The 15,153-nt window shown below is 34.6% G+C and overlaps 1 protein-coding gene and 1 long non-coding RNA gene across 8 annotated transcripts in view; one reads left to right on the top strand and one right to left on the bottom strand.

Moving 5' to 3' along the window:
• The window catches only part of LOC143668287 (uncharacterized), a 33,393-nt gene extending 29,555 nt beyond the window's left edge, over positions 1-3,838 (bottom strand). For both annotated transcript variants that reach the window (XR_013168371.1, XR_013168372.1), the window contains exons 1-2: positions 3,719-3,838; positions 2,732-2,773 (exon numbers count right to left, since the gene is read on the bottom strand). This is a non-coding gene — a long non-coding RNA (uncharacterized LOC143668287). The remainder of the gene's footprint in view (positions 1-2,731; positions 2,774-3,718) is intronic.
• Positions 1-15,153, top strand: part of ARHGAP24 (Rho GTPase activating protein 24) — a 539,804-nt gene that overhangs the window by 411,683 nt on the left and 112,968 nt on the right. Inside the window, exon 1 of one of the 6 annotated variants that reach the window (XM_077142941.1) lies at positions 1,758-5,768. The exons of the other annotated variants lie outside the window; for them this stretch is intronic. Coding sequence (XP_076999056.1) covers positions 5,738-5,768 — 31 coding nt within the window. The 5' untranslated portion in view covers positions 1,758-5,737. Of the gene's footprint in view, positions 1-1,757; positions 5,769-15,153 lie in introns of those variants that run through there. 6 annotated transcript variants of the gene reach the window in all.

Here is a 15,153-nt window from a genome sequence, read left to right as displayed (position 1 = left end):
TTAAAATTACCTTATTAAATATCAACTTTAGGCACACCTAAGGACTTTATACTCTTTATTGGATGTTAAGATGGGTTAGGAAGTAAACTTATTTTTATGTAGCTAATTAACATAGAACATAGAACACTTCATAACAAAAGGAAAAATGTCTTCATAATATCTAGCTGAATTATTTCTGGGTCTTTCAGGTCTCCTGTCATTTCAAATACTCAAAAAAAGTGTATTTTATTTTTTTAATTAGCAATTATGCATGTATATAGACAGATATGTGTCATTTTGATGCCATGTAATTCTCTTTCAAAACCAACTTATGTGAGTAGAATTTTTAATATATGCAACAGAATGTATGAATACTGTCTATTAAAGATTTCAGAAAACACTAGTCCAATTATTATTTCAAATGCAGGCACAGCAAGTTTACAACCTACATTTATGCACATAGAAGACATGGTTGGTCAGCCAGTTTTTTAAAGTTACAATTAATATCAATTGCTATTGTTCCCAACATCTTTTAAGATAGAGAAGTAAAAATTACATTAATAAATACAAATAACTAGTGTTCATTAGTACAAGAAAGTCCAGCCAGGCTCAGATAACGCATTTAGCCACTCTCGAAGTAATACTAAATAATATATATATTTAAATCTGTATTTATATTTTTAATCTCTTATCTTGGAATAAGATATGCAAACTTTGTCATTTCTGCATCTTACATAACCCATTTGCTTCATTATTAAAGTTCAAAACATTTGTTCTCACAGGACATCTTACTATCCTTTAAGCTTCTCCAGTTATATCCTCTAAGAGGAGATAACAAAACTCCAGTTTTTAAGTTTTCCCCCCGTCTCTGATATAATAGTTCTCTCACATTATGGCCATCCTCCCCATGACCTTGAATTTTCCTCCTTTAGCCAAGCTTTATGATAGAGGTGTCACCTTTGTGAAAGCATTGAAGAAACTATATAAAATATGGAATGAAAAATCGACAAGGCAGTCAATCTCTGCTCAGCAATTCAACTGAATATGGTACCAAATGTTTCAATGCTTAATAAAATATTACAGAGGATGGCTGCTAAGTAAAGAAGTTGAAATTTAATTCTGAGAATGAGCATTAAGAAATAGAACATGTGTATATATTTTATAAGAACAAATATTACAAAGTATGTAATGAGGGACATTATTTTACATAAAATTTCATAACATTTCAAGATCATGATCTCATTATATGCATTTTTTCCAAACAACATAGTCAGTAAAATTGTGTTGCATGAGCATATTAGTAAAATTATGTTAATTCTTAAAATTATTCTTTGGGGATAATTTTGCCTTAAATATAATAAGATGTGGCTTATTGCAACGCATTGCCTACCTTCCTATTTCCTGGAGACTTGCTAAGATCATCATTTAGCTTATATATGTTTTTATAAATGCAACGAGAGGTATTGACCAGAAAATTGATACTTTACAGATCAAATTAGGGAAATTAGTAAATATAAAATAGTAAAATGATAAAAAGTAGTTTTTAAAAAAAGTGAAAATAAAATAAAGATTAAAGATTCCCAGTGAAATAATTTTGGTTTACCTTTATCCTCTTAAAGTTGTAAAAGTGCCATTCTTTAGATGTAATGAAATTGTGCTCTTTATCTTATGAAACTGTGACTCATCCAAAATAAAAATAACACATTTTCAAATATATATATATGTATTATGATTATAATAACAGTTCAAAATGACATAAAATAATATTTATGATAAGAATATTAAGCAGAAAAGCAAAAGAAAAGTTCCATCAAGAGTAGGGAAAGTGCCTTCATTCTGCCAAATTTAATAATTTTCTGAAGAAAAATATGAAAGACTATAGATTTGGAACAAAAATAAGGCTAAGAATTTTCAAGGCTCAGAATAAATTGTAAAATTCAGCACCCATTTATTTCCCCTTAAACATAATTTAGGAAGGTTAATTTTGGAAGTTTAGTTCAGTTTTAGGCTCAAATAAAAGGAATTACACAATTATTATATGTAAAACACTTTAAGCTATTCAAAACATAATGCATCTTCCAAAACCTTTGAATAGTATGTAAATGATAGTCTACTTGGCTAATTCTCTAAAGATAAATAAAAGTGGGATGAAATCTTCATATATGATACACAGTCCACACTTCCTAAAATGAGGTCTAAATTCTCCTAGAAGATTTCTTTGAGTCTTGAAGTTGTCATCAGATGTTGTCAATAAAGAAGGGGAATGAATTTGAATTAGGTTGAAATAGGAACTACAGGATAAGAAAAAAAAAAAACAATGTTCCAAAATAAAGGACCTATGTTGATAAAAATGAAGGGCAGGTATTTTACGAAGATAATGAAATACGGACAAGCTGGACAGTTATATAAGAATTGGAGGAGGCATTACCAAAGGTATAATTACATCCCAAATATATGTATGCTGAAGGTATAGAGCATGCATTTTCAGAAGTACTTCATCATACCATTTTGGCAATTAGTGAATTGATTCCTATTGTGAATTCTGATATAAAGTCATGAATAAGACAAACTTGGTTGCTGCTCTGGTGGATTTTACATTCTAATGGGATAAGCAAAATAATTGAATGAATGAATAAATAAATACTTAAATAACAAAGCATTGAAAGAGTAATGAATAAAACAGATTAGTTGTTATTCATACAGAATAATAAGCAAGGAAAGTGAATCCTAGAGATTCATCCAGTAATCTTACCTGCACTTGTTGTATTTTTATACTCCTTTGTCATATTGGTCCCTTAAAAAAAGAAGTGCCCTAAGAAATCTTTGTTATATTGGAATTTGGAGTATGATGGTGATTTAAAAATCAGAGGACCACACTTCAGGGATTTAATTAATGAATTTCACAATTCAGTCAGGAATTCATACTAGAATGTTTTTCTAACCCTATTATCAGATTGGCAATAGAAAAGCTACAGGCTCTGGAGCTAGATATAGGTTCCAAACCTATGCCTATTATTTATTAGGTGTGTGAGTTTGGTAAAAACTTTTAAGCTTGTTAAATCTCAGTTTCCTCTTCATTTTGCCAAAATATTGTCAATGTCATAGTATTATTGTATGTTAGATGACATAATACATGCAAACATTTTATTCCCTAGTAGGTTCTTAACCAAAGGCAATATTTGTTTTCTATTTCCTTTCTATGACTCTTTGTTCTCTGTTAGGCCCTTTTGATAATTAACATGACACCATTAGGAGTTAGGAGATCAAACTTTCAGCTCTGCTACTAACTAGTTGCAGGTCCATGGCCATTTCATTAAACCCTTTTGTTCTCTAGTTTCTGGTCTGTAAAATGAGGAATTTGAGCACAATAATCTTTGTGTTTCCTCTATAATGTATTTATTTTTCTTGTAAATATTGAAAAATTTGAATGAAATGTTAAAAGTCTAAGAATGAGGAAGGGGAAGGAAAGAAATGTTAAATAAGGAAGATTTAATTTTAAAAAAAACCTTTTTGATCTTGTGCATTTTATACTTTACTAAAATATTCAAAAAATAGCGTAAACATTTACTTTGTGCCAGGCACCTTGCTAAAAGTTACAGCAAAAAGAAGTAAGATACAGTTTGTATCTTCACCTGGAGCTCAAGTTTAATAATACCTGGCAGTTTCTAATGACAGAAACACATAGGGTAGGTGAAGACAGATTCGGGACCTAACATAATTCCTACTATTAGAGTCATACAAGGCCCAGATGACGACCAGCATATGGAGTCCTTCAAGGTGCAGTGGCCACAGGGTCAAGACATCAGGCAGCATTAGCAAAGATTTTCCAAGAGAAAGTAGGGAGTTCCTAATAGGAGATTGGAATGTAGCAATGGAGACTATGAAGGGACAATGCTGTTCTTAAATGATGTCAGAATCGGTCTATGGTTACCGAAACCCCAGCTATTGGACTGAGGTCCTAGAGATGACCTAGAGTCTCCAACGAGAGACAAACATGTACCAAAGCAAGACTTGCCCTCCAGAGCAGACTGAAGACCAGAGTCTTCTCTGGGCAAGACACAGCTCAAGACTGCACAGGACATGATGCCCTATCCCGGAGCTAATGTCTGGAGAGGAAGTAAGACCTTGCAGGATGGACTGAGATTGGTGGAGAAAGACATTGCGGATATTTAAATACCCCAACCTCATGCATTCTGCAATAGTTCTGGAGAACAAAGGGGTTTAGAGATTGGACTATGAGCATGACTAACAACTGTCTTCCTCCAATCGTACCAGTGAACAGGAGGATAACATACTAAGAAGAATTTAGTAAAGATCATTAGAAACATGCAAAAGAGGAGCTTCAAAAAGTGGAAGGAGCCCTTCTGGCTAAAAGGGGTTTTAATAAACAGGGTTTGGAGACAAAGGGAGAATTTTGATAGGTTATTGTGATTTTCAATCCTGGCTGAACATTGGAACATCTGAATCAGTTGGGTTGCTTGTAAAACATGTTTTTATATGGTTCCTCTCTATTCGGGGTGATTTTAATATGCAGCCAAGGCTAAAGGAACCGTGATAGGATAGGAGACTGTTGCAACCAGCAGGAATGCCAGGAACAAAGACCCACAGACAATGAACAGAGCTTATTCAGGGGCCAGTGTCACATTTTGCTGGTACAGGTACTGGGGCACATATATTGGGGTGTTACATTGAGAGAGGGAAAATAATGCATTGTTACATAAACAAACAGGGCCAATGATAAAGCCTTGAGAAACTAAATTAGCAGAAATGAAGAAATCAAGATAATACAAGGTCTGGGAGCCAATAGAAATGACAGTTTCTCGGGAGTGCTATGGTTCCATAGTGAAAAGCTCAAACACAAATAAACAGAAGTCAGGAAAAGATAACACTAATTGAGAAGCCAGGCAAACTTTTTCTCTTCGTGTTTTCCGATCTTAGTGGGTTAATAAATATCATGCTCTGCTCGTTCCACTCTTACTATGTGTTGAGCTATGATTTTTCATGCATGTTTAGTGAAAAACACCCTGTGTCTTTATTTATGAAATAGAGATTTCAAAACAACAACAAAAACTCCCACTGTTGTTTTGAGAGCAAGTAAGTGACAGCTGTATTTATAGTGAAAGGTCTCACAAACAGTAAAAGGTACTGTAAGAATGTGTAGTTTAAAATGTAATTGATGATAATGAAATCGTACTGTTCATTTCATTAAGACTCTCAACATCCCCAATCATTATTTAGGGAATAGGCTATTCCATTTTATGTAACCTATTTTTCAAAGACGTTTTGCTCAAATTTTCTCAAACAGATCCTTTTTAGGACTATCTGATCTTAGAAAATTCCAGTCCATTCAAACAAGAAGATGCTAAAAAGTTAATGAGGAAAAAAACCTTTTGCCTACTTTGACTTTAAAGCACACTAGAACATAAACCACTTCAAAGCCTGTCTTTTAATCTTCTCGTTGTCGAACCCTTTATTGTGAAGGGACAGGGGGTGTGATTTTTTATCCCTGTAATCAGTTTCTGTCAAGACTAGCCTTCTAAACATTTGTTAAGAGGTAGTTACAAAAGTATTATGTGTGGTCACTGGTCTCTCACCCTCAGCTGATAAAAGGAGAGATGAGTGGAAATGAAGCAAAGCTCCGTTCTGGGTTAGTTTTCCTCTAAAAGGTCTATAAACTAACCTCCAGGCATCTTCTTATCCACTCTCTACAATCACCTGTAAAGAAGGAAGATTTATTTTGACACAGTCTAGTGGTGGAATGTTTGACTTTCTCCTAGAAAATATGGAAGGTAAAAGTCGCTGATTTTCTTTCCTCTTATTCTAGAAATATTTGCAAGCTGATAAGGAAATCTAGGGGATGGAGCTGGGAATTTAGAGTACACAGAGAAATTGCTGCATAAACGAACATTGTTACATTGAAGTCTTGCTATTTCAATTTTCTATCTCTTGTCTTCACAAATATATTTTGCATATAAATATAATGTCTAGAAATGCCTACTTTCTACACAATTTTGTGAATGGGTTTGGAAACACCTTAATTGTGTAGGTTCTTTGTATTTCAAGAAATATAAAGAAATCTCAAGAGTGATATGAAGTTACCACGTAGAAACAAACGGGGAAAAAATGAAGATTGAAAGTCCTTTTCTCATTTAACTTAAATGGCCTTTCTTTAGTGTTCAGGTTTATTCATAATGGGCCAGTGCATCTGAGGAAGAAATTTTAGGATTTGGTTTCATTGTGGCACATATTAGATTCATGAGGATTCTTTTTTGTAGAGTTTAATGTTTGAGTATGTGGTCTTGATAATTGTGTTTTAAGTTCTATGTAACGTCCCTCGCCTTTTCAGTTGTAATAGGGACTGCCTAATTTAGGTTTATATTTGCTTCAGGAAACTTAGTGTATATTTATAGATTTTTAAACATATGTTTTTATTTGTACCCCTTTTAAATTGTGCTCTTCATCTCAGGGGTCATTTTAACAAACTTGAATTCAGAGTAGATTTTCTGTAGAAACCTCCCAATAAATATTGACTCTTTCCTGGTTTGTGGATTTTATTAATGTTTTCAGAGAACACAATAATGCATTTTTAGAATTTTCAGGGTTATCTTTTTGGAACATTATTTAGTGTCTCTGAAATTTAAGAATTTGAAATATAACAAAATATCATTTGATCGTTCATTATATGGCTTATATTGTAGAATACTGGGTGACACTATGAATTTATAATACCTATGTCTAGCTTTTTGAGTTATCTCTAGTAAGTTGAAGAAATAGTAGTTCTTCTTGGGCTTTTCATATGCTACCACATAGTTGATGATATTTCATATATGAAACTATATGGTGCATTGATGTGCCTAATAGAATTAACTCTAATCTAGAATTAGAGGGAGTAGATTATGTTGGTTGATATTTTATTGATTATATTTAACCACTAAAAGAACACTATTTGAAATAATTAATGTATTTTTTTAGAATTAGAATCCTATAGTTTAGAGAATTTTAAAATGTAGTGTTATAATCAATTTCATTGGTTGCTCTTGTCCAACAAATTGAAGATCCATATTAATCAAAAAAATTCTGGATTATCTCATGTTATTTCAAAGCACCTTTGGGGAGTTATGTTCATGTTTATCTTTAAGTTAGCAGTGATTGAACTCAGAAGTAATTCATTTTGAAGGGCCCAAAACCCTGTTTTAGCAAAGTTCACTGATTGTCGATGTCCCTTATCTAATAACATAATTTATTTAATGTAATCTGGTAAATATCACAAAACAATCATAAAAACTTTTTATTTGGTGAAGTAGAAATTTTAACTTGTATAACAGTGAGCTACCCTGGGTAGCTCATTTTCTGTTTTAATCCTGACTCCAGGTTAACAGTCTATGACACGTAAAAGTGAAAACTTCATAGACAAACCACAACAAAAGATACTGCTGAAAGTACTAAGCCTTATCATCGTAGATCAAGAGCATGTGTCTCTTCTGGAATCCCTGCTGAAATAATCTTGGGTTTAGGCTACCTAAGCCAACTGGGAGGAAGGGCATGGAAAGCTGTCATTTGATGTTTATTTTCTGGATGGCACTTTAAGAATTGATACATATTTCTAGAGTTTTGTTAGTATTAACTGAATAGTTTGCTTGCAAATAAGTAAATTCATTAATAATTGAAATCATGTCATACAGTGCAAAAAAACATTCCAAATATTGAAGGTAGACCAGGTTCCTTTTTTCCCTAAGATTTACAAATAAAACAGTTTATCTCCTATGCTCACACAGATATGAACATATATGTTTTGATGTAAGATAATGTTTAAGCAAAGATGATGCATATGGGTGGTATGCTTATACTACGCATAGAAACTATTGTTGATCAATACAGAGATAATAACAGTTTCCATCATATATAAGCTGTTGACCTTGTCTTTGCCTTGACTGCATATAGTCTAGATAATGTTTGAACTGACTAGATTTCGTATCACTGTTTAACAATAGGTTTACCTAAATAATTTTATGTGGTATGGAAAATAAAATTTCCATAAAAGGAAGAGTGACGTTTATAGCTTCATGAATCTCTTCCATCATCCAGATATATTTTGACCAAATTGAGTTAATTGCTTTGAGCAGCAATTGTTGTACTAGACAAAAAAAAAAAAATTTGAAGCTTAGTCTTTTAAACTTACTATGTAATTGTTTCAAGATGATGATTATCCTCTATCATTCATCCAGGAAAAAAATGTCAGAACTTTTAAGTTCTGTCTGGACACAGAGTAGTACTGTCACAGGTGCTTATCTTGCCATTCCTACTGAGAAAGTATTTACACTGGTAGTAACCTGCAGGATAAAGTGAGAGGCAGAAGTCTCACATTTATTGACTGCATCACCCGTTTATGTTAAATGAAGATAAAGTATAACTTTCAAGCCTTCCTCATTAGCAAAGATGCTGCTAACATTAGCATTTCTGCATGAAATGTTGTGCTTAGAGAGACATCTCAATAAAAAATAAGTGTCATTCTTTCCTTTTTATGTTGCACCTTATGAAATTAAAATTTAAAAAAAGGAAAAGCAGAAACCTTTCCTTCTGTAGTTTGTGAGAATTAGAGGATTACCTGTGCATGGTAGCAATAAAGTGTTTCTATGGCTGAAATGTCAGAGAGCTTTGATAACCACATGTCTTTTTTCAGCATGGTTTAGATATTTAGCTGCTTGTCTGCTGGTGTTTCCAAAGCATAATGGATGGAATGTCAAGAGAAAACTCGAGATATTTCATTAAAGTACTGCATATTAATTCTCCCAAACTTTATACTGCAATTGAAATGGCCTCATCTACAAATAATGCCATACTCCCTGGTATTTCTATCATTTACAGTATATGCTAGCAAAAGCAGCCTCAGCACTCTCCCCCTAAAATAGCTCATACCTACATAAATCATCTGCGTCCTGGCAGAATCTTGTATTGGCCCTCTAAGACTTTTATTGCTGTTTCATTCTTTTTTATTGCCTCTTCTTTCTTTCTTTTTTTATTTCCTAAATCCTTGAGCTGAAAATGGAGCTACAACTTTCATTTTCTTGTGAATGATATATGTATAGACTCTTCCCCATCATGCTGCTAGGGCTGTAGGAAAGCAAAGCTTCCCTGTTATAAAAGGGCTACCTAAGCAAATGAACCACTGGACTAATGAAGCCTTTGTCGTAGTCAATCATTGTCTTTCCTCTTACATGTAATTTAACAATGACACCTAACATTAGCATTTGCTAAACATAGAATAAAGATAATTCATTATTTTATTACCAATTCTTTCCTCACTGAGGGTTTACCCTGCTCCTGGTTTTCTGTGAACTTTACTCTTCCTTTTCCTTTTTAATCTTTCTCTTCCGGTATTTTTGGTCATTAAACTCTTTCTGAGTTTCTATCATGGCAGAATTAATGCTAGGGACTGAGAATACGAAGATGACTATGACAATTTCCTTGCAATTAAGGAGCTGTTAACCTGGTTGTGGAGACAGATGTGAAAGCAACATAATTATCTGCTGCGAGTATGGGGCATGCACAAACATAGTTACAGAGGAAGGATCAATGAACTCTGTCCAAGATAGTTACCAAAGCTATATGAAAGTGAACATTTCAAGCTAGATCTTAAAGGTTGAATAGAAATTTTACAAGTAAATAAAGAGGTACAAGAGTGGGAAAGAAAAATAAAAACATACTCAGGCAGTGGCAGCTAGAATAGTGGGCTCTGGAAAATCAGGCTGAGAAGAGAGAATTGGGGACTGATAATAGGAACAGAAGTGTGTTTGGGGCCAGGCTGTGATGGACTTTGTATACTTGTAGATGTGGGACTCTTATTCTGTGATGATGGATTGCTATCAAAGATTTTTATGCAGAGGAATTATACAATTAAATAGTCAGCCCTCAATAAATATCCATTTACCAAACATGGAGTCAACACAATGGTTGGGTTTTGAGTGAAGATATCAGAGATAGGGGCACGAGGAGGGGGCAGTTGAAGTAATAGGGTGAGAGATAAGGACACCCCAGGGAAGCCAGTGTCAGTTTGGTCGGGGTGAAAACAGGAGAGAGATTTTGGAAACAGAAATGATGGGGCTGAGCACCGATTTGGTGTGGGTACTCAGGGGAGAGAGCAAAAGTTTGGACAACGGGCATGAGTTCTCCCATGAGGCTAGAGGTAAGTCCTTCCAAACAAGATAAGAAAGGCAAGAGGAGACACAGGTTTGGGAGTGAAGACTGGGTTCGTTATTTAGGGATAATCTATGATTGAAATCAATGCAGTAAATCTGGATGGTGAAGAATGATGAAAGATGGAGATGTAAAATTAGGAACCTTTTTTTTTTTTTATGGTCGATAGCCAGTCCACAGGGATAAGTGAGATTCCTTAGAAAAAGGCTCACACTAGAAGAGGACACTCTTCTACTGTGGGGGAGGTAAAGGAATATATATCTGAGAAAAAAAAAAAACAGCCAGTGAAATAAGAGGAAACAAGCATTCTATTGATCTTTTAAGGTACAACAGATTCATCCAGATCAGAAAAAGATTGTTTGACAGTGGGAGTCTAGTTTCCTTTTCTCTGTGAACTCTAGCTAAAGTTGAATCACTTAGGTATTTAATGATAACTGATGACCAGATCTCATTTTATTTATTACAATTTTTAGTAGCCCACTTACATAGAACCTAATTTATTTGTTTTTTTTTTTTTTTTTTGCTGCCAGCCTACCATAGAGAATAGTCTCTAATAGTATTTTACTCCAAACAGTTTACAACCAGATCTACCACAGCCTATGAAAATTGGCTTATGACCAGTTTCTCATGTTAAAAACACTTAACACACAGAAGATTACTTGAAGGAAGACCCTGTCGTGGCTCCAGTCAGCAGGACTCTTGTAAAAGATGCACATACAAATGACCATGTAATTCATTCCACATACTCTGAACAGCTGAATTTTCTATCTATGACAAAAACAAAACAAAACACAACCAGAAACCAAAAAAATGAAACAAATAAAAAAATCACAAAACTCTTTTTGGGGGGAGAATGCTCTCTTTTTTATGCTATTGTTGATTTTGGACTGTCTATATAAATAATGATTAAGGACATGATTTATATTCCTAATTTCTAGTATCTTGGTATATATCCAGCCTGACATCTATCTGTCATTTGCGAAATCAGAGGAGTTTCTACACACAAATGGGACAGTGTGTGGAAAAAGAATAAGTTAATGGGAATTTTGCTTGACCAGCGTACGTAAGACTAAAGTTCAGTTCAACAAACCAGCTCCAAAAAGGATGGTGCTAGACCATTCACATGGTATTTCTTAGCATTCATTTTTGTCTTTCATCCCCTCTTTGGAACCCTGAACTTGATGTTGTTTCTAGATTGTCTTCCTGATGATATGAAAATTTAATGCCAGTTCCCAAAACCCGTCTGAAAGAATTATAGGTCATTTCTCTCTTCCAGAGGTTGTTTATAGATACCACAATCTGGAGTGATCAATATCATCAGTTCTATGGTAGAGGATGCTTCAATGTAAATTTGATGGCTCCATGACTAAATGCATAAGAATGAAGGCTTATTGAAACAGATACTCGAGAACAGAAAAAGCGTCCACTCCTGATTAAGTACATAATCCCCGACATTAGGTGTAGCTATAAATAAGAGTATTTGGTGTGTTAATTTAGATTTGAATTGATACAATTACAACCAAATATCTTGTAGTTTATTTTGTTGAATTTAGGAAACTATACAACATTTCACAATTGGTTAGGTTAAATTACTTTTATTTATGTTTATTATTCGTTCTGAATTGTCTTCTTATAATCCTTTAGAAAAAAATCTCTCTCAGTCTGGAAGAATGGCCACTTATTGTACTTGTGGCTATGTCCTACCAAGAAAACAGTATTTCTTTTGTTTTAAACCCTTTCCTCTCCCCATCACCCCATGCTGGGAATCATAGCTTCCTCAAATCTCCTCTAATCCTAGTATAGAATTTTTATGTAGAAGTGACTTATGCTTATGATACATTTGGAAGGCTGTGCCAGGTTCCTCTTCTTCTCTTAAAAAAAAAAATGAAGTTGTGGATTTTCAGAAAAATCATGCATAAAATACAGGGTTCCCATATACCACCCTATTATTTACACCTTCCACTGGTGTGGTACATTTGTTAACAATTGCTCAAAGCATATTTTTATAATTATACTATTAACTGCAGCTCATGGCTTAATTTAGGGTTCACTGTTTGTGTTGTGCAGTTCCATGGAACTTTTTTAAAGAATTTATTCTAGTATCAAACATACAACTTAAAATTCCTCCTTTTAATAACATTTGAATATATAATTCAATGTTATTAGTTACATTCAAAATGTGCTCCCATCACCACCATCTGTTATCAAACTTTTCCATCATCCTAAATAGGAACTCTTTAATATAAACTCTGTTTATTCTAGCAATAAACTCTGCTTATACTAAATATTTCATAACAGTGAGACCATACCATATTTGTCCTCTTGTATCTGACTTATTTCACTCAACATAGTATCTTCAAGGTTCATTCATGATGTCACATGTATCAGAATTTCATTCCTTTTTATGGTTGCATAATAATCCATTGTGTATATTTCCACATTTTATCCATTCATCAAATAATGGTTGTTTGGTTGACTTCCACCTTTTAGCAAGGATAATGATTACTTGGTTGGTTTCCATCTTTTAGAAACTGTAAATAATGCCACTATGAACATGAATGTGAAAAGATCTGTTTAAGTTCCTGCTTTCAAATTTTAGGAGTACATATCTGTTCTAGTTGGCTACTGCCAGAATGCAACATGCCAGAGATGGATTGGCTTTTAATAGAAGGGGATTTATTTCATTAGTTCTTCAGAGAAAAGGCAGCTAACTTTCAATTGAGACTCTTTCTTATGTGGAAAGGCACAGGGTGATCTCTACTGGCCTTATCTTCAGGCCTCTGGGTTCCAACAACTTACCCCAGAGTGATTTCTTTCTGCATCTCCAAAGGCCTGGGCTGAGCTGTGAGTGCTGAAATGAGGTATGCTGAGCTGCTTGGGCTGTGCTATGTTGAGCTCTCTCATTTAAGCGCCAGCCAATTAAATCAGACATCATTCATTCCACCAGGCACGCCCCTTAGCCGACTGCAGATGTAATGAGCAACAGTTGAGGTCCATTACCATTGGCTCATGTCTACAGCAACAGAACTAGGCACATTCACCTGGCCAAGTTGACAACCGAACCCAACTGCTGCAATACCTAAAAGTGGAATTGCCAGGTCAAATGATAATTCTATATTTAATTTTCTGAGAGACTGCTAAATTGGCTTCTGCAGCAGCTGTACCATTTTACATTCCCACCAGCAATGTATGATCTTGGAGTAGTAGATTTTTATGTCCCTTTCTGGCACCAGCAAGCTATGCCAGGGGCCAGACCTCATTGCTGCCTGCTGTGAGAGTTGGGGATGGGTGCTGGTAACTGATATGTACAGAAAGAGCAATTTACTGGTATTTACCATAATTTACCTGCTTCTTCCACCTGCATTTCCTTGGATGCTGTATAGTGTTCTGCTGGACTCCAGAGCTTCAAAAGAGTTGATTCAGACAGTTCCTGCCTGTTTAATAGTTGTCCCGATTGATGGACAATTTCCTGGAGCTTCCTGTTCTATCATCTTCCCACAATTCCCAGGTTCTCCCTCTTAAAGTTTTATTTGCCCAGCAAGCACGATGTGTTTACTTCGATTGTTTGTTTATATGTTAGGTTGGGGGCTAAAACTCCTACATCCTAAGAAATGTTGCCCCTTTTATTGCCTTCCTCCTGTGCTGATACACAAAGAACTAGGCATGTTTCATGCTAATTCTTCAATTGTCCTCTCAAATCCTAATATTACAATTGTCATTGTTTGTTTCTGGACCCTATATTGAAAATCACTTAACTGCAATGCTCTAGCTCATTTATCTATTCAACTGTAGATTAATCTGGATTTCTGTTCAAAACATGTGTTCTTTTCATGACTCATCATGTTCTAATAGTAGAATGAATACTTTATATCTCATGAGTATTGACTATAAGATGTCCTTCATTGAACTCCAAAAATCTTTCATGGAGTTTGGTAAAAAATTCCTTTTGGACTTTCATCTCTCTTTATTGTGCCCCCTACACCTTAGGAATAGCAAGTACCCAAATGGAAGGCAGTATGAATAGAAGGCATTGTGGTCCATACCACATGAGCCTTCTCTCCTCTTTAGCAACTACCTATTTCCACTGCACATCTCTCAATCAATCTTCCACAGGAGAGTTCTTTCTTGAAAAGCTGTAAAATTACACATCCATCATTCCCAGGCCTGTCACACCCTCCATTTGCATCTTTGTTAAACACTGATTGGTTTTCAAGAGGGGAAGTCCCCATTTCAAGTAAATACTAATTCAAAAGGCAAATATGAAGAAAAATCACCTCTATATACTGCATACAGGCAGTTATTTGCTTATTTACTTGTTTACATATATTTTTAATATGCATGTACTAGCTGACTTTCACCCATAAGACTGTTAAACATAGTTATAAAGATGACCCCAAGAGAGCGTCTGCTTCAGTCATTTGTCTATAGGCCAATACAAACTGTTTATCATTATCATCATTACTGCTGTTGCTATTCTCAACTTTTTTTAAAAAAAGAAATGACTGGCTTTCTGATCCAAGTCACATAATTTTTCAAGATTAACATATCTAAAGAAGAGGAGATATAGTTGCGCATAAAATCTAGAAGGTTCTTCACCCATATTTCTTACTGAAGCCATCAGTTTTCCCCTTCTCTTTCCCCATGGCACTCATCTCATTGCTTATCTTGTTTTTTAAACTTCTTCCTCCCTGCCCATAATTTATCATTTATCGTCCTCTTACTTTATATATGGGATTTTTCCACTGCTATTACATCTTCTGATGGATTTCTAATTTTCCACCTCTCTTTTTTTTCAATTTGATGAGCATTCAAATTGAGAGACAAAGAGAGACAAGTGGTGGGGGCAATATGTGTTCAGAAGTAGAAAGGTAATTGGGTGTGTGTATGCGTGTATGGGGCTAAGTCCATTGTGGGTTGAGTGGAGGTTAAGGAGCAGGGTACAACTTATTTCCTGCATAGTAATTCACCTCTGACTTTTTT

The sequence above is a fragment of the Tamandua tetradactyla genome, chromosome 24 (assembly GCF_023851605.1).
Source record: "Tamandua tetradactyla isolate mTamTet1 chromosome 24, mTamTet1.pri, whole genome shotgun sequence".
Classification (NCBI taxonomy): domain Eukaryota; kingdom Metazoa; phylum Chordata; class Mammalia; order Pilosa; family Myrmecophagidae; genus Tamandua; species Tamandua tetradactyla.
This window is presented reverse-complemented; position numbering and strand designations above follow the sequence as displayed.